At 36.8% G+C, this 24,534-nt stretch overlaps 2 protein-coding genes across 2 annotated transcripts; both read left to right on the top strand.

Moving 5' to 3' along the window:
* The first annotated feature begins 680 nt into the window (after window positions 1-680).
* On the top strand, window positions 681-1,304 carry LOC146167922 (uncharacterized). The gene has a single exon (XM_083386170.1). It carries the CDS (start codon window positions 681-683, stop codon window positions 1,302-1,304), a length of 624 nt encoding a protein of 207 aa, XP_083242296.1.
* A 3,147-nt stretch (window positions 1,305-4,451) lies between these two features.
* Window positions 4,452-19,300, top strand: LOC146167921 (amyloid-beta precursor protein-like). The gene is made up of 19 exons (XM_083390954.1): window positions 4,452-4,611; window positions 7,415-7,573; window positions 7,711-7,840; window positions 7,916-8,043; window positions 8,159-8,318; window positions 8,617-8,793; window positions 8,874-8,957; window positions 9,074-9,262; window positions 9,397-9,542; window positions 10,088-10,183; window positions 10,441-10,599; window positions 10,933-11,067; window positions 11,143-11,215; window positions 11,789-11,890; window positions 12,198-12,269; window positions 12,415-12,566; window positions 13,228-13,311; window positions 15,919-16,065; window positions 18,318-19,300. The coding sequence occupies exons 1-19, from the start codon at window positions 4,552-4,554 to the stop codon at window positions 18,420-18,422; spliced, it is 2,358 nt and encodes a 785-aa protein (XP_083247080.1). The 5' UTR covers window positions 4,452-4,551; the 3' UTR covers window positions 18,423-19,300.
* Window positions 19,301-24,534: the final 5,234 nt, after the last annotated feature.

Raw genomic sequence — 24,534 nt, 5'->3', positions numbered from 1 at the left:
TTTGGCTTGCTTGTGCTCTTCTTGTCTTTTTACTAGCCGAGGAAAATCTTTTTGACGTTTGGGACAGTTTGCTTGTTTGTGACCTTTCTCGTCACAATACTTGCAAGTGAACACTTGCCCATGATATGTTACGTAAAATTCACAGTCCGCCATCCTAATATAACTCGGTAAAAAAGGGTTTTCTTCCACGTCCGTTGAATTCATTGTCAAGATTCTCATTCCGGTTAGCAACCCATAACCTTGTCCTTCCTGTGTGTCACCTTTTCAACTTTTCCATATTTTGCCGATATTTTCTCTGCTATGAGTTCACTAGGGAAAGGGATAGGCACCCAGCCAACTGCGATGTTAATCTTGTCATTTTCGTATAGTTTAACAAATTTTACTGATTCTGCTGCGCATAGCTTTGTGTAAAGTTCCAAAACATTTTGTCTATTGGTGCAAGTTATGTCGACGTTTTGGCCTCGCATTTCTGCAATCCCAACTAATTTCTTCAGCGGATAATCGATACTTTTTATAAGACTCAGAATTTCGTCTCTTTTCAATAAACTAACTGTCCTCATACTTAAGAAATTCGGCCTCTTAAAGCTGGCCGCATTTTTATTCACTGCCTGAGCGTAACTTGTTCTGCTTGCCATTTTTCGCTCCGCACTCCACGAGCGCCAGACTTGGATTGTGCGATGATGGACTTTGATGTAAAGCATCCAATTATCCTTCCATGTAGCCACCGAGTGACGGACCTGGTGATCATGCAACAGCATGATGAAGTCGGACATGCTGGGATGGGGCACACGTGGTCGTCCCTCAGACAACGCTATTGGATCATTGAAGGTGGTGTAGCGGCACGACGTGCTCTGGGCAAGTGTGTCTATTGCCGACGACGAAACGGTTCCTTGGGAAAGCAGATGATGGCGGACCTCCTTACTGCAAGGCTACAGGCCAAAGGGCCACCGTTCTCAGCGGTTGATGTCGACTACTTCAGACCCTTTCTTGTGAAACAAGGGCGCAGCGAGGTAAAGAGGTACGGGTGTATATTTACTTGTTTTTCCACCAGGGCCGTTCACATCGAGATATCACATTACTTATCGATGGACTCGTTCATTGGAGCTCTACGACGTTTCATCGGTCGTCGCGGACGTCCGGACGAAATCTTGAGTCACCACGGCACCAACTTCGTTGGTGGTGGACGCATCTTACGCGAAGAACTAAAAAAGTGGAATCAACAACAGATTTACAAATATCTACAGCAACGTGAAATTGCGTGGAACTTCAATCCCCCATATACGCTCCGTGCGCAAAATTATTAGTGCAATGCTTGCGGAGCAGATTTTAACAAATGATAAGCTAAACACTCTGATGGTGGAGGTCGAGGCGAACCTGGACTCTCGTTCCTTGGTCCCTGTGACGTTGGATCCCAGGGACGAAGGGTCCCTAACACCTAACCACCTACTGCTGCAACGTGCAGCGCCGAACATGCCCCCCGGGCTGTTTACGGAAAAGGACTGTTACCATCGCAACCGCTGGCGGCAGGTGCAATACCTAGCTGACCAGTTTTGGAGGCGATGCTCTCGGGAGTACCTGCCGACGCTCATGGCAAGATCTAAATGGACGAAAGGACATACTAATTTTAAAGCTGGCGACGTCGTGCTGGTGGCAGATGACAACCAGCCTATAGGTGCAAATGGCTTCTGGGTCGTGTGATCGATGTACTTCCTGATCGCAAGGGAATCGTGCGTCAAGTGATCGTCAAGACTCGTGCAGGTGAATTGAGAAGCCCGATCGCGAAATTGTGCTGGTTACTTCGTGATGACACGAAGCGTGATTAATCGTATATGTTGTATTCGCAATTACTGTCCGATGTTTGTGTTTGTTGTGAATGTACTCCTCGGATTCGTACATTGTTGGGGGTTATGTTACATAGCATTTGCCAGTAATTACCGATTTCTATAAAACATTGGTGCTGTACCGTTGTGAACTAACTTTCTGATACATGCGGTCTTTTTTTTCGCCTGGCTGTCGTGGCGCAAGTTTGTATTGCTGTTTTTCGTGTAACGCCTTTTCTTGCGAACCTTTTAGGGGGGGTAAATTTCGCTCTTTCTCGACCACATTTGCCTAATCTCTTGACGTTTGAAATGTTATGTAACTGACGCCGATTATTTCACATTCTCTCGGTTCCCCCAAACAGTTAAAGCCGTCCCCTTCCTGTGTTGCGCCAGTTTCTTTGATTCGTTCTTCATTTCAACAACAAGCTACAAACTCAAGCTGTGTGTGGTTGTTTAGAGGCTGAAATAGGAGACGTGTTTCTACAAGAATTTAGACTCATATAGCGTTCTGCGCATAAACCGGGGCACACACAACCATGGTTTAAAAATATTTCACCATTTGCTATTATTGCACTTTTACAACTTACATTTTGCCGCCTTAACAGTTTTAACATGTGATACTGCTACTGCGCATGCGCACGTCGGACTCGGTCTTCCTCGAGTCCCCAGTCCGACTCCGACTCCGCAGCCCTAACCCGCACCCTAACTATTGTGCGTTGATTTAATAATTTTTTGAACGCTGTTGGAATGTTGGACTAGTCACTAGAGTTAGCTTCCTGACCTGAGCTCGATGGACATCAGAACCCTACAGTAGGATTCTAGACCAGCGCCCTACCTTAATCGTTGTGTGTGGCAACCCTACTGTAGTTTTACATAGTTGCCATTAGATTATTTTAATCTAGATTTAGATGTTTTGGTTTGAATCTAGATGTAGGATTATACAATCTAGATGTTAGATGTTTTTTTAGATTATTATAAAAAAATATTGTATAATCTAAATTAGTGACAGATTCGCTATTGACGATAAATATTTCAGTAATTTGAAAAGTTTTTTTTTGCAAATTGAAAAAAAAATGATGAGATATAAAATCGAAATTTCAGTAACTCGTCATGTTCAGTAAAATGTTTTATAAAGGAGAAATCTTATATCTAAAGCATCAAGCAAGTCCCTTTATGCAACTTTATACGGCATTAAGCCAACGCCTCAGGCGTTGATTAAGCTTTTATGTTGATTTTTTGTCCAAAAGTATTGAATATTTTCAAAAATCATCTTAAGATTATTTTTTTAGATTTCTCCATAAAAATCTAGATGTTTTTAGATTATTATTTTGGTAAATCTAGATGATTACTGTGAGAAAAAAATGGCAACTATGTAGTTTTACTGTTGTGACCAGTGGCCGATTGCCTAGCTCAATTGCGACATCTGACAACACTTTTTAGTTAACCTCCAGTAGAGGCGCTTAGGAGAAATTGCCTACCACAACAAGACGTCATACATCGCCTTTGTAGGTTATGAAGTCAATAACTTCCCCCCATTAAAGAGTGTAAGCTACCGGGTATTTCTCTATTTTTTGAGAATATTCTTGTGTATGGGTCTTTACTAGCGTTAGAACTAATTTCGAGTTTAGATCGTTCCTGTTGCCGGTAGGACTAGGATAAGTTGTTTAGGTGGAACACGGATCCAACAATAATCAAACTTTAGCCGGGGGTTTATATGGCGCTGGTCTAGAATCCTACCAGAACGCACAATATTTGGGTTAGGGTACTGGTTTGAGTTGGGTTTCGGTAGGTTAAGCATATTATACTTGTTTTGTTAGTGTTAAATAAATGTAGTAGGATTTTAGGCGCTCTTTCACTATTGTACGTAAAAATTAATAAATTTTTTTTTTCTTCAAATGCCGTTTACCACAACACATATTGTTTGGGTTAGGGTGCGGGTTAGCGTTTGGGTGAGGGTGGGTCAAGTAATATTATGTTTATTATTAATAATAACTTGACCCACCCTCACCCAAACGCTAACCCTAACCAAAACAATATGCGTTGTGGTATGCGGTATTATTATTATTTTTTTTTGCATAACTTTTCATGTACAATAGTGAAAGAGCTCCGGATTTTAGATTATCGCCAAGTTGTAATCCGTTTCTAAACTGCCTAAATTAGAGGATATAAAAGATTCTAAAGTCGTGTACATATTCAGATTATTGACATCCGACTGTAGTGACGTCTACAAAGGGTCAAGTTAAAATGTTTTTCTACTGCTGTAAGTAGTTTATATAGGCCACCTCTTGTTGTAGAATTTGTAACTATTTTGTTGAATCATAGCTCTTTGCTTTTTTTAAAGAATTTTCAGAATCAGTATTACATTTAAATAAATTTGATTGGGCAATTGATTGATAAGAAACTACGGCGCTGGTCTAAAATACCACCACATTTTTATCCTGGTGTTTATATTGCTGAAATTATTTGAGTTAATATTGGGATTTGGTTGGTCCAAGTTTTATTATTGTATTTATTCTCCCATTTTTATTTCTTACTTACAACAGCAATTTTAACAAATTGTTTTGTAACTGTAAAAAAAGTGTTAGGATTCTAGACCACCACCGAAACTGCATAATATTTATTTAAATCATAAAAATATTTTTAATGTTCAGATATTAATAAAATATATATACACATACTCTATTTACTCTGTCTAAACCTATCAATTGTTCAAAGACTGCGTGAATCAACTATGTTCACGGAATTATTGCTGGTTGCAGCTATCTTTCCATTTTGTCACTCATTTCAAAAGGTAAATTGTTGTATCGTTTCTTACTATCAACAGGCCTGACTGCATTCCATAATTTGTGGCCGCCAAAGATTTATGCCAAAATTTGTTTTGGCTGAAATCCTACGCCAAAATAGGGCAATATATACACCCAAAACGGCTATTTTTCTTAGTTAATTAACCAGGCAGGCGATATTTCACGCCAAATGACGTCACTGGCATAGTTTTGGGCAAGCCTTCCACGCTAAAGATCTTTGGCGGGAAGGCAGTGGAATACAATCAGGTCAACAGGGATGTTCAAAGTAGAACCTCAATGTATTCTAGAATATTGGGTTTTGAATCTTGTCAACGAATTAATAACCTAATCCTATAGCATATTTTCAAATTACTTTTCTGTGCATAACCCCATGGAATATTAGCCTAAAGTTGACCTTAAGAGTAACCCTGCTGTAGTGTACTTTTTCCATTTTATCATTAAATGTTAATTTTGCAACTTATGGGCATAAGGCAAGTGCAAAATTCCTGCACATGGCATTACATATTAGCCGCTTGCCCAATAGCACTTGATTGACACTTATCAAGTGACGGTTATTGGCAAGTAATTTAATCATATAAAAAACTCTGACACTGCCTTACATGGTTAGATTTAAAGAAAGCACTCAATTGTTTTGCCCGTGCTTCAGGCCCTAATCCAAAATTGCCACTTATTTAAGGGCAGCCTTCCTCCGCAAAACAAACAAATCATAGCGGCTCCAATTATATATATACCTAATACAAATGGAAAAATTTGGATTCAAATCTAAGAATGCGATATTCTACTTTGACCATCCCTAGCATGAGCATTAGTAAAAGCTGGTGTTTTAGCCTTTAGTACAATTTAGGCAAATAATAATTCCTAGAGGAAAAAGTCATATTTAGGATGTATAAGCTTTCGCTGCTCTATCTCAGTGGTCGGGTCGCGACCCCATGTGAGGTCGCCTAAACCTTTAATTGGGTCGCCATCACTCACCAATTCCTGCAGTTTAAAAAGTGATTTCATTTTGCTTGCCTTTTAAACAAGTGCAATTAGTTTATGAAAAATGTTAATTCAAATTAAAAAAATGTTGTGATCATTTGTAACTTAAAATCCAATCATTAATTTAAACTTCTCATTTTGGTACACATGGGGAGACACAGTTCTCTAGAGCAGCCTTTCTTAACCTGGGGTAAATTTACCCCTGGGGGTAAATTTCCTCACTATTGGGGGTAAATTAGCTATCAATCAAAATATCCACATCAGCTGACGGGACACAAAAATGGTGCCAATAGTGGTATTGGTAGCATAGTTTTCCTAGAACTGATTCTTTATTGTCTTGTATCGATAACGTTATGATAACGTTAATTGATAATTATTTTTAGTTCATTTTATATCCTTATCTCTCAGTTCCATTTTTACGTCATTTGCTGTTTGAATTAATCAGCTTCTTCGGCAGTCACGGCCAGGGTTGCCAGTTAGGATTTTTTTTAAAAAATTTTAAAATTTAGGCTTTTTTTAACCTCTTTGGATTTTATTTTTCCCAAAAAAAAATCCTAATGAAATTTGTCTTTTCTAGGCATTTTGTTTAATTCAAAAATTTCATGAGTGTTATGTTAAGAAGAGATCAAACTAACACAAAAAGAGAAAAAATTGCCAAGACAATTTTCTAAAAGCGACAAAAAAATTAGAAAAATTGCCACAAAAAGAGAAATTCAATGTACAAGCATGTCCATTTATTGCATATGTTTTAAGGGGAAACATAGGCTAGTTAGACTTTGTAGTAGATTTGGCTTATTTTTGAGGTAATTTTTTTTTTAATTTTTGCCATCTGGCAACCCAGGTCATGGCATAGATTTAGGTAACGTGTCTGCGAGCAGACAGTGTGAACTAAGTTTAATTTTTGTGCAGTTTAGGCCCAAATAGTTTAGCAATATTTTAACTGCTTTATATTAGTAGTGCCCACTGTATAAGGTTTAGTACACCGTTTGAAAGTTCGAGGCTGTTTATGCATGTGACTGCCTATTTTTGTCGCTGGGTACGGCTTAACTGGCCAAGTTAGTTTATTGTTGATCTTTTTAGCCTAAAGATTGAGGCGTTTAAGTGGTTAAACAACTCATTGACTGATTAATATATTCTGTAGATTGTAGAAGTAACAAAAAATTTAATCTTAAAAATGGCATGTCCCAAAAGAAGAGAAAGTACCAGAAAAACTATTTGAATTTAGGATTTACATATCTTATTGAGAATGGTCTTTAAGTTCCTCATTATGTCTTGTGCGTGGAAACATTTTCAAACGGTACTACAAAACCTGCTCTTTAAAACAACACCTAGCAAATGCTCATCCAATTATGATGAGCAAAAACTGTCATTTTTTGAGCCAAAACTGTCCAGTCTGAAATAAAAAATTGACCAAACTGGAATGTTTTGACAACAACTCGTTGCCCAAGGGCAGCCGTCGCATTGATAATACCTGATGTAATTGGTGGCTTTCGTTTTTTTTTAGATGAGCAGTTTAAGCACTTATATATCGGGGGGTAAATCTGATATTCATCTTTGTTAAAGGGGTAAAACATGCAAAAAAGGTTAAGAACCCTGCTCTAAAGTCTAGACTTATGTATAATTTAGGCAGAATAAAATTAATCATTCATGTTATTTAGTTCAAGTAAAACTTAACTAAAAACAAACTGGAGTTGCATGTAAATGTTGATTTCAGTTTATTTAAATTGAGTTTGGTTAATAAAAAGATATCTGACAAAAGTGTTCCAAAATATCATTGAATTGTAGCTTGACATATTTCCATTTTACTTGCAGGAAAATGCTGCAACTGCCAAGTTCGAACCAGCTATTGCTATGAACTGTGGTAAAAACACAAAGCACAAGGATTTACAAACTGGTGAATGGGTTACAGATGAAGGTGGAAAAGCTGACTGCATGGAAAGTTCAGAGGAAATCCTATCTTATTGTCAAAATGTATGTTATGAAACTATGCTTAAAGTTTAAACTGTTTATTTATTGGTGGCTTAAAATTACTAATTTGTAATTGAAAATTATTTAAATCTGAACATTTGTTAAAACTTTCTATTGACTACAACTTAATTTTGTCTTAGGTGTATCCAGATTTGGACATTGTGAACATAGTCGAGTTGAAAAAAGAAAGAGTATCAAATTGGTGTGCTATGGGTAACACTAAATCATGCAGAGGTCACCCAAGAAATGTAACTCCATTCAAGTGCATAGGCAAGTTGCAATACTCCCCTTTTTATGATTAACAAAAGGATCTGTCTAAATATGTTTTATTTGTTCTATGTGTAGTTGGTGAGTTTAACAGTCCTGCTTTGCGAGTGGAATCGGAATGTGAGTTTCGTCATGAATCGAACAATTCAGTTTGCAAAAGACGTCATGAATGGGCTATTGTTGCCAAAATGCAATGTGAAAATAAGGTAATAAGAGTACATATGTTTTGTTGAAGAAAATCTATTAGGTTTTGTCCAAATTCAACTTTTTTATAATGAGTTTTAATTCTGAAAAGTCAAATTTCATTTATTCATATTGCAGAACATGTTACTTCAAGAGGGTTTTGGTATGCTGCTTCCATGTGATTCCCCTGCCTTGTTTCATGGAGTTGAGTTTGTTTGCTGTCCTACCATCAAAAAGCCAAAAGCAAAATCAAATGTTGTTGTTGTAAATCCCCACCCTGGTGAACTAGAGCCAACTGGTTAGTTTTTTGTTTTAATTTTAATTATGCACTCAAACCAAGTTGACCTTCAGTAGCATACACATGTGATAACAAGACATTCAATCCTGGGTTTCTTATGTGGGTGAATGGTACATTTTAAAGGGTTAACAAATTTGCAAAAATAAAAGACAAAAATGCCCTAATAAAATATTCTTGGGCCTAAATCCGTTCAAAGGAACGACACAATCACTAATAAATGTTTTGTTAGTGTTATTATATTATATAACTTGAGTTGGTAAATGAACTGATCCAAGTATTTTGTTTTGTTTTGATATAGGTTTGAACCCAATATGCAGTCTGCCAAAGAAGGTTGGTTTGTGTCGCGCTGCTTTTAATCGTTGGTATTTTGATACAACGTTTGGCCAGTGTCTGCGCTTTATCTATGGTGGGTGTGGTCAAAATGAAAACAACTTTGAATCTTTAGAAGAATGTCAAGCTACTTGTTCCCCTGAAGGTAACTAAAAAATTCTTTTATATTCTTATTTTACACCAAGATAAATTTTCTATAACTTTACAATTTTGGGGTTTTGTTAGATCCAGTTGATACCATTCCCCTTTTTAAAGGACTTGGACCTGTTATTTTTGATGAAACTCCTGAACAAACTGATACAAAAGCTGGTATGTTTATTTTATATCTAATTTCTTTGTTTTAGGATTTATAAAACAATGGAGTTAAGCTACCTGGATACATACAAATTTATTAAAAATGTTCTTATATATCTTTGAATCTTTAGAAGCCATCAACGAAGACTGTAACTTGCCAAAGATGGTAGGAATATGCAAAGCCATGTTCAGACGTTGGTTTTACAACTTGGAAACTGGTCGGTGTGAAATATTTGTGTATGGAGGGTGTGGCGGCAACAAAAACAATTTTAAAAGCTCTGACGAATGCATGAATAGCTGCCAGAAAGTTCCATCCACAAGTACCAACTGTTTTATTTTCTTTAAAAAGCATACATTAATATGCATAAAATTATTTCCCAAAATCTTCATGCCCAATGCCTTCTTGTTATTTCATGGGGCAACTATTGTGTGTAACACAGGTTTTATGTTTCAGCTCCAGCAACAACTACCACAGAGAAAGATGAATCGATCACTGCCTACTCTTACCTTGGTGCTCCATCTGATATTGCTCAAGAACATGAGATCTACATTAACAGTGTTCAACAAGAACTTTCTGAACATCAAGCTAAGATGACAAAGGTTAGCTAACTTTTCAGGCATTAAAAACAAAATAGGACTTTTCATTGAAAACAAAATAGGCTCCGCTTTTGTAATTTTTGTGTATATAATAGATTTTAAACTACTCTTGTTTGTTTTAACTTGAAGTATTAGCTAGTCTTTGGAATTAATAAAATACAGTGTACAAGTTGTGCCTTTTTGAAATTTAAGTGGCACCTGAAAGAAACTAACTTTACAATCTGTAGAATAGCAAGGCAATGTTAAATATTAGTTTCCTTTGTTTCTGTATAATTCTTGTTATATCATAATTTTTTATGTGTTTGACTAACAGTAAGAGTATGATTGCTGAAATATTGCTGCTTTAAAAGAAAGGTGAATAGCAAATTTAAGTTTTTTTTATTCCCAATGCGATATAACAAAATACAGTTACGGCAAAATCTAAAGCAAACAAAATGATAAAATAAGATGTATATACTTTCAATTAGAAAGATATAGCAGCATTGTGAAATTATAGTGAAATATGACAGTAGATTACAATGCATTATAAAATACATGGTTCAATGTAGGTCATGACTGATTGGGATGAAGCGAACACAAATCTACTGAAAGAGGCTCTGAACAATCCAAAAGGGGTAGCTGCTAAGCGCAAACAAATTCAAGCTGTAAGTCACAAAATATCAATCCTCTGTGAAGACTCTTGTTGAATATTACTCAAAACAGTAAACACACATTGTCTAATTGTAATAAGATTTTGTTTGCAAACATTTCCATGCTAAATTAAGTATTTTGCAAGTATTGCTTGCTTCATTTTTTTTTCTTGATTTGCCATTATTAGTGTTTAATGACAGGGATTGTAAAATGTTATTATATTGCCAATTGTGATTAATTTTTGTTTTAAATTTGTATTATCTACCTTTAGGATTTTGCAAGAACCAGACAATCGTTAATTAAAGAACATCAAGCAAAGAAAAAACAACTTTCCATGTTGCATTCTTCAAGAATGAATTCCATCTTTGACAAATCTCGCCAAAGTTCTTTCACACTATTCATGCAGCAGCTGAATGCAATTACACCCCAAGTAGGTTCTTTCATGAAATATCAAATTTCCTCTTACATGTTATAACATTACTAGCACTATTTCATACACTGGGACTAGGTTAAGGAGGCATTAACCTTATTCTTAAGCAAACCAAATATATGCAATTGCTATTTCCCAGTGGGATACTATGTGACAAATGAAGTATTTTAGGCATCTGTTGTGCCTGAAGTTTGGATTTATATATGTATAACAATATTTTCCCTAGATCTGCCGTCATTGGTTGACCTTACATACAATAAATTATACTAAACAGAAGTTGAAAAAAATATTTTTATTTTATTAATTTAACATAATCATTGATTTATAATGTAGGCCAACACAACTCTAACTACATTCAAAAATTATATAAAACAAGAAAAATTGGATTATGATCATGCTGTGGATCACTTGCAAAATGATGTTGAAGATAGTTTGCCTGACATAAAAAGACGAATTGAGCACATAAAGGTAAGCAACCAAAGACACAGCACGTTTTTTTGTTTGTCTTTTTCAAATCTAGGTCTATAACCTAACTCTTTTTAGAGTCGTGTCATTAATGCTTATGATCTGCTTCAACAAAACTCTGAGTTGTACAGTGAAATAGAAGATGAAGTTGGTAAGTCATGGTATACAATTGTTATTTTTTATAATAGTTATCACAAATGCTTCAAAAGACAAAGAAACCTTCCAGTCCATATAAATAACTAAAAATGCCTGTTTAACAAACTACCTATATCGATGTCGATAAAAAGCGTCAAATAGGTATTGTGGAAATATTTTCTCGTTTTATTCATAGTTTGATCACTTTAGTTTTAAACAAGTCTGTTTATCTGTTGAAACTGTGATTCCTGGCACTCTTGAAATTGTAAATCTCAAATATAGTTAATATTAAACCTTATTTTAAATTAGTTTATTACTTAATATGGATTAATAAAGTGTAAAATGAAGGTTTTCTTTCATTAGCAAACTGTCCAAAACTTGTGTTATTACGTTAAGAAAAACATCAAATAAAGATAGGAGTCTTAACATTTAAACTAGTAAAATGCCCTATTTTGAACATGCTTATATACCTTATGTTCTTAACAGTAAGCCTAGTTTAATCAAAACATATCCCCTTGTCAACCTATTTTTAATTTTTTTTTTGTTTTAACAAGAATACAAGGAGTTTAAATTTATTACAATTTTTCAGATGACTTTTTGGATAGTCTGCCGACATCTTTCTTCTCTTTTGACTCTGACACCGAAGAAGCCACAGATTTGCCAATAATTGATAATGGTGGTCTCCCTGCAGGTGGGTTAGCTCTACTGCAGTAGAGTAAGCAATTGTCATATTTATCAGTTAAAGATGGTTCATAAGGCAGTGTTATATACTGTTTGACTAAATGTATTATAAGAGTTTAGTTTCAAATTAAACCTCACCTTTAAAAATGTAATGTCACTGTTTTATTGAACTGTTTGCTCCTGACACTTAGGTTTGTGTTGTCTGTCTAGCTATTTCAATGTTCCTGTTGTATATACCTATTTAAGTGTCCGTACACGTTTGAAAACAGCAACCTTAATTAAGATCTGAAAATTAAAAAATATTTAATGTTTTATAGAGAATGAAAATGATGATTATTTTGGTGATGAGGACGAGGACGATGAAAGTGACTACTACAATGAGGATGACGGTAATGCTTAAGGATCTATTGTTGTCATGTTTGGTGATTGATAAAAAAAAATAATTTTAAGCTGAAGAGTATTTACTTGCATATTTTGAAAATATGTTAAGCATATTTATTTTTGTTTTACATTGAACCTTGAAAATTGTTTTAGATGAAAATGATGAGTTTGACATTGATGAGGATGAGGCAGATGACACCATGACAACCACAACCTCCACCACTCCAGAAGTTGATGATGATGATGATTATGATGTGGATGAAGATGATGATCTGGATGAAAACAACCTGAGATCTCTATACGGGGTGAATTTAACAACATTAATTTATAAAACTTTTCATAAACCTTACTTATTGATCGACATTCGGCTACTTGCGTTTATGTAAAATCGATTGACATTGGCTTTGTTGTGTTAGGTTTAAGGCAGTTTAAAGTAAACTCTTTGTGTAACTTACATTGTTGTTTACTTTATGGTTGATGCACACAACTATTTCAAATTGTTTACAGCATTGAACGTTGAAAAATTAGGTATTTGATATATAACGATTTTGTTTTTGTATTGTATGTATCATTAATTGCTTAACCGCATTAGTAGTGTTATTTGCACACACATGACCCATCGTTTTAGGTCAGCTAACGCAGGCATCAGATTTCCTAAACATGCTTTTGCGCTTTATCCCCCCCCCCCCAAGTTTTGTGGTGTTCATGTACCCCAACTTGTTTATCGACCCGTATCTGGTGCTTCCCAACTGTGGAAAGTCTGTATTGTGCGAGTTTGATAAAACAGGCGTTCGTTCTGCTTTCGGTTGAAAAAACCAGACGTAAGAATGCTGAGCTTGTGTTTACCTTTTATCTCAAGCAGTACCTTCTGAAATACAAATGACCTAAGATAGAAGCCAGTATGTGTGATTCCTTCAAAGGTATTTGTTTTTGTGGGGTCAAAGTTCATCCTTTGTTTCGTTTTAGGACGACGACGATGTTGAGGATGACATCATTCCTGACGAGTTGGACCTCAACAAACCGAACATCAACAGTGCTGCAGTGTTCGGCGTAAGAACATAGGCCTTAACTTCATAGTCCGATAATCAACAGTTAACAAAGTGTAAAGTTGGAGCGTGCCATACCTTACTGGCATTGAGGCGAGCAACCAAAAGTCACAGCACTTAGTATGAATAAAGGCCTCTGTGCTGATCTGTAGTTTAAATAGATTTACTTAAAAAAAAAAATAAAAAAAAAACAAGCGCACAAGTAAAACCTTTTAATAAAGAAAATACAATCGGTTATGAAAGTGTACAACAAATGAAATGCTACACCTACCCCTATGTATATATCCAGCACCGCTTGCGAGTTTGTACATGGTGTCATTTGATACTGAAGTGGTCACAAGACATCCCGATGTAATCTGGTACCCATTTATAACAACTAAATCGGTCCCAACTAATCGGATGTAGCTTAAATGTACACAAAATCCATACAGTACACACTGTTCAAATTCAAAACAACTTCACGCAATATTTGCACTTAGCGGTCGCAGTTGAAGTTGGCCTTATCTATCAAGTTGGCGACACAAAGGTCTAAAAGGCTTACACAAATCTAAGGGTGCGTCATATGGGATTGAAAGCACAAAAGTAGAAAGATAACATTGCGCGAAGTGTATTAAGGACTATGTCAAAATACCCCAATTGACAGTCTTGACGTGTACAAAGCCTAGCGCCAAATCAATGACTATTTAAACTCGTCCATGTTTCCGCTGTTATTTACTCTGACGCATTTACTGCCTTATGACAGTTTGGTGTCAGTCGGTAATGGCCGGCGCTCTACACGTGTGCCAATGTGGCGCAACAGTTTGTATCACCTAATTGCTAACTTTAGGTTTGTTGGCTCTGTAAACGACAGCCGACTGACTGCGTTGGATGCACACGCGGGACTTGTGTCACAATACTTTGGCAGCGTTTTAAACCATGTTGACATCCCCGTAGCAAGCAATTTGTTTCACATCAATTCTTTTTTTTACATCAGTTTTGTTCCAGAAACCTCCGTTTCTACACAAAAAATCCTATACGTTAGTAAACAACCGTGACCAACCCTATTGCGTAAAGCAGGGGTGTACAACATGAGGCACGCCTTATTAAAAAAGAGCAAGCAAGCCTCCAAAACATAGAGCCTATTCTCAAAAAATCTTAATTTGTAATATAGCCAATTGTCATTGTTTATTTACAATACAAAACAATCCCAGCAATTACGACAACAAACAATTACTTCCGATATTATAACACTATACTGTTTTTATTTGTTTTTGTTTTTTTGTTGTAGAAAAGCGCTTTAAATATTAGAAATAAATAGTTGCTATACTTTGGCACGGGAAGAAGTTATAAGATAAAAATTGACACGTCGGCATGATAAAGCGTCAAACTGTTTCTGATTCGCTGCAGTTGGGAAATTCACCAATAGAAAGTGACCTGCATCGTATGCAATTAGCTTTTAAGCAGCACACTATTACAAAACGCCGTTTGTTGAAACCCTATTTAGTCAGGTTAAGAGTGCATCAGTGGAAGTCGCAAAGCAGTTTGGGGAGGATGGCTTTCACGTGACCGACTTTCTTGGCCGTTTTCTATAAATAATGTATAAGGATTAAGCTACAGCCTCCATGGCTTCGCGGCTGCTTGCAGAAGGCCTGTGTCGGTTAGGTGCTGACGCGGCTGTTAACAGTTGCTGTTTTCGCAAGTGATTTTCGTCTAAATCCTTTGTTTTGGTGCGAAGGAAATGAGCTTCTGTCATAGCTATGCCGCAACGCTTGCTGTTGTGGTCAACTGCAATGCGCTGTTTATTACTAATTTCGGTTTGAATGGAGTTAACCATTTTGACAGTTGTTTTTTCCGGTTATTCACAATGCACATTTGCAGTTGTTGACAGCTGATTGAAAGAAATATAATTAATGATTTGTTAAAATAATCGTGATGAAAACAAACAAAACATTTCCCATGCCATGTCAAGCTTTTGTTAGGATGGATTTATGTTTTTGCCCGAAAAAGTGATAAATATTTCAAGTCCAGTGTGCATATTTCATTCATCTAAATTTTAAATTATACCTAAATTTAAAATGTACTGTTAAATGCACTTTTATTTTAACGATTTAGAATATTAAAAACCCATAACTAAATAAAAAATTCGTAACTGTTTCGATATAACTGTTTTTTATACATTTCTCCACATTAGGAGTTTCGATATGGAGGCTGGGTCACAACTAACCTACATATTTAAATAAGAGTCAGCATTTGAACACCTGTCCTAAATACATATCATTTTTATAATTGCAAAGTTACCTCTACTTGCCTTGCCTAGTAGAAAAAGTCGTGTGTTTTCTATCAAAGCTTCCAATCTAAAGTCAAGTAACACGTAATTTTAATAATTTTACTTTTGTTCACAAACATTTAATGCACAATTTTTATGTCAAACGCATTTATTCGGTTCGAAACAGGCAAAAAACTAAGGTAGAGGGCTGATCGGTCACAGAATAAACTGGCAAGAAATATCTTACATTAGGTTTTTGCCGGGATCAACCATTCCCGATCGCTGGCAAACAACTCGGCAACTTGTTTAAATATATGTAAGCCACCAAATACCACTTTTCAGTAAGGGTGTGTATTTGCATCGCAGGACAACTTTGAAGATTCGAGCGAACTGGCTTGGCTGAAGTGGGGAGGCGCGGCCTTCGCCGGTTTGGCGCTCCTCGTCTGTCTTGTGGCCATCGTCCGCTACTCGGTGGTACGTCATCGAATGACTCATCAGTTTACCAAGATTCGGGTAAGTGCCAGACGAGTTTGTTTGTTGTCGTTGATTCGAGCGATCGCAATCGCCGGAGTCTTTACCGATTTTTTAACCAAGCGCTGACGAATTGCGTTGCGCAATATTGAGAAAGGCGCAAAAATACGCCGGACTGGGTTTATTGGTGTACTGCGGGGGGTGGTGCGCAAATCATTTTTCCAGACACGCGGATTTGGAGGTTTTTTAAACTAGCAGACGAACTGCTAGTCGAAATAAAGTATCGACTTGCGCAGACTCCTGCTGAGAACCTGTAGTTTGCAGCGAAAATCGATATTAAATCTGGTTTGTATTTGTCACCAAAAAGTGTACGGTTGTTGCCTTAAGCCTTTTTTATGTGTACGTTTGCCACCAAAACTCCTTGCCTTGATATCGACCAAGTGCAAAAAAGGAATTCCGCAAAAAAGTGCAAAAAAGGAATTTCCAAGTTCATTTGCGGACGAAGGCACCAGAATCCATAAATTCTATACAAATCCAGTTTTAATTCGAAAGGCCCTTAGTATCTCAATAGCTCACTTCCTCGAACTTAATTGCCATCTGGCAAGCTGAAATATCTACAATCATGTTTTGTTGTTGTTTTTCTTTTAGTTTTGTCCGTTTCGGTTGATAACCTTAATGTATTAAATTTGGGCATATGTTTCAGTTCAAATTGATGCGCAACTTAAATATAGCACATGGCCCTGAATAAGCCTTCCGAATACGCAGTCAAGCTGTCTGGATTGTTATCTTGTTGCGTAAGTTTGACGAGAGAGAAATTGCCTTCCATAAGTTTCGAGCGCCTGCTCGACGCGGAAATTTCTTAGGATAGGGCGAACTTGGCATACCAGCAGTTACAGTGATGGACATTTTGACATAATACAGTCGATAATTTTTCAACGGTGCGGCTTGTTACAGACTGTATTATTTTTGTTATTAAACTGGTTTGTACACGTCTTTATGCAAATTAGTGTCAAGCTTTTTGTGTGATCGCAAAAACGATGACCAGGTTTCCTTATTAAACGCACCTGATTTGCGATTTATAACTTGAATAAGCATCGATTCGCCTAGACGTCGAAAATGACATACCGTGAACCTAAGGAGAAAAAATCTTTCCACTTGGCCAAACTCCATTTCAAAAAGCAACAAGCTTGCATCGATCACGTATGTTATGTGGAGACGACAGACCGACTGAAATTAGCTGACGACAGCAGCTTTCGAACTCCCTGTGGGTTAATCTTGGTTTCCTTACGTGTTGTTGTTCGATATTTGCAACTAATCGGATTAGCTTTCCTGTACCCATTCTTAGCAGAGTTGAAAAACGCCAGGCTAAAAGCAGCACACCTGCGGTAAATCGTTTTTACTGGTTTGGTTCTTGCTTTGCTGCCAAATTATACCGAAATGCTGATGATGTTATAGGCTGGGCAAGATGAACAACTTTACATCATACCGGCAAATATTATGGTAAACAAGTTCCAACTTGCGTGATACAAATACGAAAAAAGGTAGAAATATACCTTCGATCATTAAGCCAAACCTCGCTGAATAGCATATTTTGTCAAGGGACCCACACGGTTGTAATTGAGTGTAAGAATCGCTATGAAAATGTTGCCGAGAAGGAACAGTATGTCCCACATATTGGCCATCGCCTGGCTGTCGAGACAGAAACGTGATATTGTGACGTCAGTGGCACGCCTGACACGGTCTGGCGATTCGTCTGTGGTGGTAGATGTTTCTCTTTGTGTACCTCTAGCGGAAACACAGTATTGCTTAACAAAAAGCAAAAACTAGTGCGACTCATTTTCTGCCCGAACCGGTTCTATTTTAATTCGAAATGACATAATAAGTCTTATTTAAGGGTCAAACCAGGTTTCGTATTATCCAAAACGGTCAATACAAGATATCTATTTTTGAGACAATGTTAAGGAATGACACCAAACGTTAAGACAGTCGCTTGGAGAGTTTCAATCAGTACAAACTAGTATCCTTATGCGTCCAAATATAAAAAGTGTACTTATACCGCCTATCTAACTGATTGTTTAACTAAGAGACTAATAGAGACATTTTGGCGTAATTACTGAAGCCTATGACCCCTGTTTCGCCCGTGAGATAATGTTTTTAAGTCTACTTTTATGTACACAATTGCTTAATTTCTGTAAAAACACTCTGTTTCACCGGTAGAATCGCCAACATCTAGTAAGCCTTACGTTTTAGGACTTTTTGGTATTTTCGAGTAATTTTTTGACTTGTCGCCGTAGGTGGATGACCACCTTACTCCAGAAGAGCGTCAGTTGTGGCAAATGCAACAGAACGGCTACGAGAACCCAACCTACAAGTTCTTCGAAAAGCAGCAAGTTGCCTAAGTATCAACTGCAAGTGCCCACGCTCTGTAAATGCAACAATACTTGTGGCATGTACATAGCACACAAATATCTGGAACTTCTCTCTTATTTGTATTCTAATTCGTGTATGGTTGTGCTACATCTTTGCAAAGGTTTCTCCTAACTGCGGACTCTATATATTTTTTATCGCGTCGTTTTCTCCACTGATCTTTTTCTCCATTTTAAACTGGAAGCCCTCGTAAACAATCTTAATATGAAGTCGTCGGTGCATGTTTTTCAATGAATTAAATGAAGCGTCCGTGTTTTTTTTTGTATGATGTTTAAATATTGGTTATGATATACTGTCTTCAGTATACACCAAAAAGGTTATCTAAAGCCACACACTTTCTGTAATCGCAGTCAAGATTTTATAGCATTTGAGATATAAAAGCGCTTCTTCAATATTTTAAGGATGTTTTCATCAAAAGCTGTATGCGTTTTTGTTGTTGAGTACAATATTTTATACTTTCTGTTGTCCTTTGAAGCGTCACGAGTGATAATCATCATCGGCCAATCAGTATTAAATAATTCATTTTTTTTTCGCATTTCCTTCTGTACAAATCGTTTGACAATTATAGCAGACCATAGCTCAAGATTAGAGAATACTGAACTATATTATCTTACGTTTTATGACTAATTTTAATCAAGTGATTTGACAACCCTGGTACTTTATGCGTTTTTGATACGTATCTTTCTTTAATATGGCTTCGTTTGCTTGTACTTTTTGAAAAATCTCCATTGTTTCTCGCCACCGGTAAGGTCAACAATATTTTATTAAACATGAAGCGTGCTTTTTCTCTCAGTAATCGTTACAAAAACGTTAAGCTTAAATTGTAGATGTTAATAAAATGTAGCTCTTACATTGTAAAGAAATAAAATGTAGTTCTTAAATTGTCGAAAAGAAAGAGTTATTTTGGGATGCCTAATTTTCGATGTCATGCCGTTAAACATAAATGTAACATGAAAGTATTTGTTTTTAACATTGGGTACATGTGATTAGCTTAGAGCTAGACATTTGGTATTTGGGGTTGACACTTTAACTTAAACTAAAGTACGTTGCATGCGTGGTTGTCTCTTATACTAAAAAGTCTAGCACTGCTGACAACTGTTTCGTGATTTACTATATTCCAAACGTTTATCATAAAGTAAATTGATTTTTTAATGAAAAATAATTTCTAACAAGATAACACAGTCACTAAATACCAGCCAAGCGCGCAATCCCACCTTTTTACAATGTGCATCTATACTGGAATTTTAGTAATAATACATAACGTTTGTGAAATTAACCATCTACGAACGGGTGCAGTGTAGGCCCCCAACCTACATTTAGCTACGTAAAGTGAAATTGTTTTGGAAATTCCTTCGCATTCTGCTTCATGGAATTACTTCCACTTTCTGCTTCCGTCAACCATCGAATTTTAATAAGAATTGTTACTCAAAATTAGGAAGTGTGTCATCGTAGTAAATTTAGCAAAGGTTACATTTTACACGTTGACATATCACCCGTGCTGCAAAACCATATTATACACAACGCAACTCACCAAAAATATTCTTCCTAAGTATAAAATATTTTCTTTTTCACAAAAAAAAACAACAGGAATACAACTTGCAGCACGACAGTCAGGCAAAACGGAAAGACCACACGTCTCCGAAAGTTAGTTTAAAACTATAACAGCACGATTGTCTCAGGGAAATCGGCACAGGAAATTACTGCCAAATACGATGTAGCAGTATATATTTTTGTTTAATCTTCATTGACCGTATGAGATGCGTCGCCCGATACTGAAAGGCGCGTCTTAGGAACGCCCAGGCGAGAATTGCAGCGCAATATATAAACAAACGAGTGGACGACTCGCGCCTTTTCCTGCAGCGCGGTATTCTATTAAGAAGACGAAGGGGTATCAACGAAAAATCATCACAAACAAGTAACACAAATACACAGTTAGACATCAACTCTGATCTGTCCAAGTTAAGAAACGCTTTGGTTTTCGAACAATTAAAAATTGCAAAACGTTAAAATCCAAATGACAGTAGTAAACAACAAGACACTCTGACGCACTAGAGCAGCATTACACGAACTGTGTAAAACATAAAAATTATTCGAAATTACGTCAATGTTCTTACACAGACATTATAATTACTTTACTTATAGCTGCTATAAAAAAGTCATCGGTTAGCCACATTGTTTATTCATAACTTTGACTAACTTGTCAAAATAGCTGCTCTCCAACAAAACACCAAACGTAACAATGACAATAGGCCTACATGAGCAAGGCAATTGTCTCGTATGGAAATCTTCCCGACACAAGTACAAAACATTGGTAAATAAACAAGAGGCGAGAAATCTAACAGCCTCCACGGCCCAAATGGGACCGTAAGCAGTTGCGGCCACTTTTTTTTAAATACAGAAACAAGGTTTACGCTACCTTGTGGCAGCATTTAATCAATGTTCAAAACGATCCATTTAGGGCTTAAGCCAATTACTTGTTTTCCCGTACATACCTCCCTCCGCGAGAAACGAGGACTAACATTTGGCGATCGGTCTCTTCATGATCACTCTCTTCCGCACTCACCTCGACGGTCCTCACGATCCCGTGCGTGTCATAAAACAAGTTTAGGACGCGTCCTTTAGCGGCCATTGCTCTCGCGGATTGGATTGCTTAACCTGGAGCACGACATCTCTTATCGCGTAGTTCTCTATTTAATAATTCATTTCGAACATTACATAGCCGACTGTGGATACTCCTGTATCCATCTCCCCAACAACTGGTCTGCAGCATATGCACGATACGGAAACGGCGTTGAGCGTAGCAGTTGGTAATTTTGTCAGATGCGAATTCTGAGGTAGTACGTTTTTGTTGACAGAGAGCTCACTCATCCACTGGAGAATTTTTTGCCATAGGGCATTGTTCACTAAGGCAATCTCTGTGTTTCCAACTAATTTACTGTTAGAGTTCTGCCTTTTAGTCCACATTTTCTTCTTACTCTTTGACACATAGAGGCATTGAAACGCGAAAAAGGTGAGCAGCCACTTCCCGATAAGCTTGGTCCAGGTGGATTCCAATTCGTAGGCACATGCCACCAATCGAAGACACAAGTATATTCTTTTATTTGAGCCGATGGGTTTCTGGAGAAAACAGGAAAGTTTTTGCAGTCAGAAAACAGGCTCTGTAGAACAATCATCGAGTTTTTCAAAAAAAATACAAGGCCAAATCAATAGGTAAATGAATTTACTTAATAAATTTGCCAAAATATATCATTTCTTATTACACCAAAAACGGTTTCCCCAAGTTCGTGTTTAGTTTATTTATGCATGCCGTGCGAAAGTAAAGATTTGGTAACTTTACGAACTTAGTTTTTCTTTAATACAAGTGACTTTACTTGCACTTAGGTAGGATATAGTAGTTTCAACTTTTTAGTATGATGGACTCTTTTTGAAGATATGGCTAAAGGCTGTGGACCCCTAACGCAATGGTCAGCAACCGGGACCGGTGCCGGCCACGAGGAGTTCGTTACCGGTCCGTAGCAGGGTTTGCCAAATTTTGATTTAAACCCAAACTGGACGTAATCTGGCCTTCTTGTGTCGGTGTATTCACAGACGGGACTGCAGCCATGATTGGCCGTCTGTCTGGTTTGACAGTTCGGATAAAAAAGGGCGAACATGCACTTTATACTCAGCTGTTTGAGCAGATATGTGAGGACATGGATGCAGAGCACAAGTGCTTTCTTTCACATACAGAAGTAAGGTAGCTCTCATGAGAAAAATCATGGAACAGAGTGCTTGAATTGCGAGAACCACTGCAAAGATTTCTATTGGAAAAACATTCAGATCTTGCTAACAATTTTTTGATGAAAAGTTGGTTCAAAAACTTGCCTATGTTTGTCCGACATATTCAATCTACTCCCGAACTAAATCTTTCATTTCAGGGAAAAATGACAACTGTTTTCAAGTTGGCTGATAAAGTGGCTGCATTTAAAGACAAACTCAAAATATGGGTGAAACGCGTAAAGAAATTGGCATTTGAAATGTTTTAAACTTTAGCAGAAATAAAGAAAACGAACCTGAGAAAGAGTATCCGGTTTGGAGGGGTCAACTTGCGTGTTATATTACTAGAGTTCAAGTGTTATATTACTAGAGTTTCAATTTTCCAAGGGCTAAGGAACTAATAGGACTGCAAATAAATAGATCCGCAATCTATTTGTTTTTGAAACAAGTATAAATCGTCCCTAACTGTGTAAATTGATTCTTTCGTATGCTACGAAGCCCATGAAGATATAAACTAAAGTCTAACTTCGTTCACAGTCAAAAATGTTGCTAAATTTAATCAAAATAGCTAATTATTGCTACAAAAGACACTTTAAAGCGAAATAAGATTGTTAGGATTGTTAGTTAGTTGACTTTTTGTAGAAAGTACGGAACCCACTATTGAAAAATAATAAAGTAACGCAAAATACAGATCAAGTCAATCCGCAAAGTAGCTTTAACCAAGTCAAGACGTTTTCAACAAATACGAAGTCAAGCCCTAGTGCAAGTTATTCACTTGCATCAAACAAAAAAATTACACAAAGCAAGCATAAATAAACCAGGGAGTCGAACCGTTTGACTTTTCCGGTTCAGGTTCAGTTCGGGTTCAAGGATTTTTTCGGAATTCGGTTTAATTTCGTTTTCGGTTCGGAGCAATTTAAAAGTACCGGTTTAGCTCCGGTTCGACTTATTTTTAAAACCGGTTTATAAAGTTCAGGTTCGGATAAAATATGAGATGTGTTTCACATAAAAAGTGGGTCAATAAATGTAGAGAATAATTTGTTGAATTGTAACTCGTATGTATTGAAAGTTACGTGACGTATTAAAAACAATCAGCTCATTATTCAAATATCTGAAAATCAAAAAATCAAAGTTTATTTAATCAGTATTTATTTAAAAACAAAATTATTCGGTAAAGTCAGTTGCTTAATTAATTGTCAGGCTTATATGTCAACTATTCTTTCGTGCCATACATTATAATATCATTTAGGCTAGTTTTTACACTGCACAAAATTTGGCGTGTTTGCAAACTAAACCACGCATATTAATAATTTATTTTTACAGTTTTGCATTGATCTTGCGCATACAAAGCTCATTGATACACAAAAATACCTCGAAGGGTCCCATTTGGCAGCACTGTGGTCTGTGGTCCATCACGCTAAAATGGTTGGAACCACTTATACCTAAATAGTAACGACAGTCGATTCAAATGTGGTCATTGATGTAATATTTCTTAATAGCAAGCGGAACAGTGATTTAAAATGCAAACTGTCGTTAACCACATTAAAGTCCTCTATTGGTAACTTGTTATGTTTTTGTTAAACCCGCAGTCACGTTTATAAATTCTAACGCAATCCAAAAACGCAATCCAACAGGTTCATACAAAACTGACTTCCAGTGTACACTTATCCAATACAAAAACAAACCTGAAAATAAAACCAGCAGCGCTGGTTCAACCAAGGTCTGTCGGCAAGCATATAAACAAAGTCTTGCGTTTAGAAGCATGCGCTTGTTTAGATGGCTGGTCGGGTGCTCAATGAATGACGTACACCAAGCTGTTAATACTTGCTACTGTCGTGTCTTTGCTTGTCTTAAGTGCTGTTCATTACATGGGAAATTGAAGGTTCATTTCGTCAGCACGCCACGTAGGTTTACAGCTTGTATTTAATGAACACGCCGAGCCTAATTGACATTGAACAGTCTACCGATCAATTTTACTGCTTTTGACAGTAACAACCCAGCCTAATTATTGTCGAGGATTGGCATCTTCGATTAGCCGGATTGGCATCTTCGAAATATATAGTTTCTGAAAACCACCGTTATTCGTATTTACATTTTAATTACTAGGAAAGTCAAGATTTTTATTTCAGCCACATGAGATATACAATGCCCCTTAGGCTACCTTACCGGTACTCATCAAAAAAAAAATTGCCAGCTATGCCCATTATATGACCTGTTATTCTGGGATAATGTGAATTATACCGGAAAGCCGTTACGGTGGTTAAAATTATGAAAGAAAGTGATTTAGTAAACTCGACGTAGAACAATAGCGGACGACCTTTGTAAAGA

The sequence above is a fragment of the Ascidiella aspersa genome, chromosome 1 (assembly GCF_963924565.1).
Source record: "Ascidiella aspersa chromosome 1, kaAscAspe10.2, whole genome shotgun sequence".
Lineage (NCBI taxonomy): Eukaryota > Metazoa > Chordata > Ascidiacea > Phlebobranchia > Ascidiidae > Ascidiella > Ascidiella aspersa.
The sequence above is the reverse complement of the archived record's forward strand: the minus strand, read 5'-3'. Positions and strand labels throughout refer to the sequence as shown.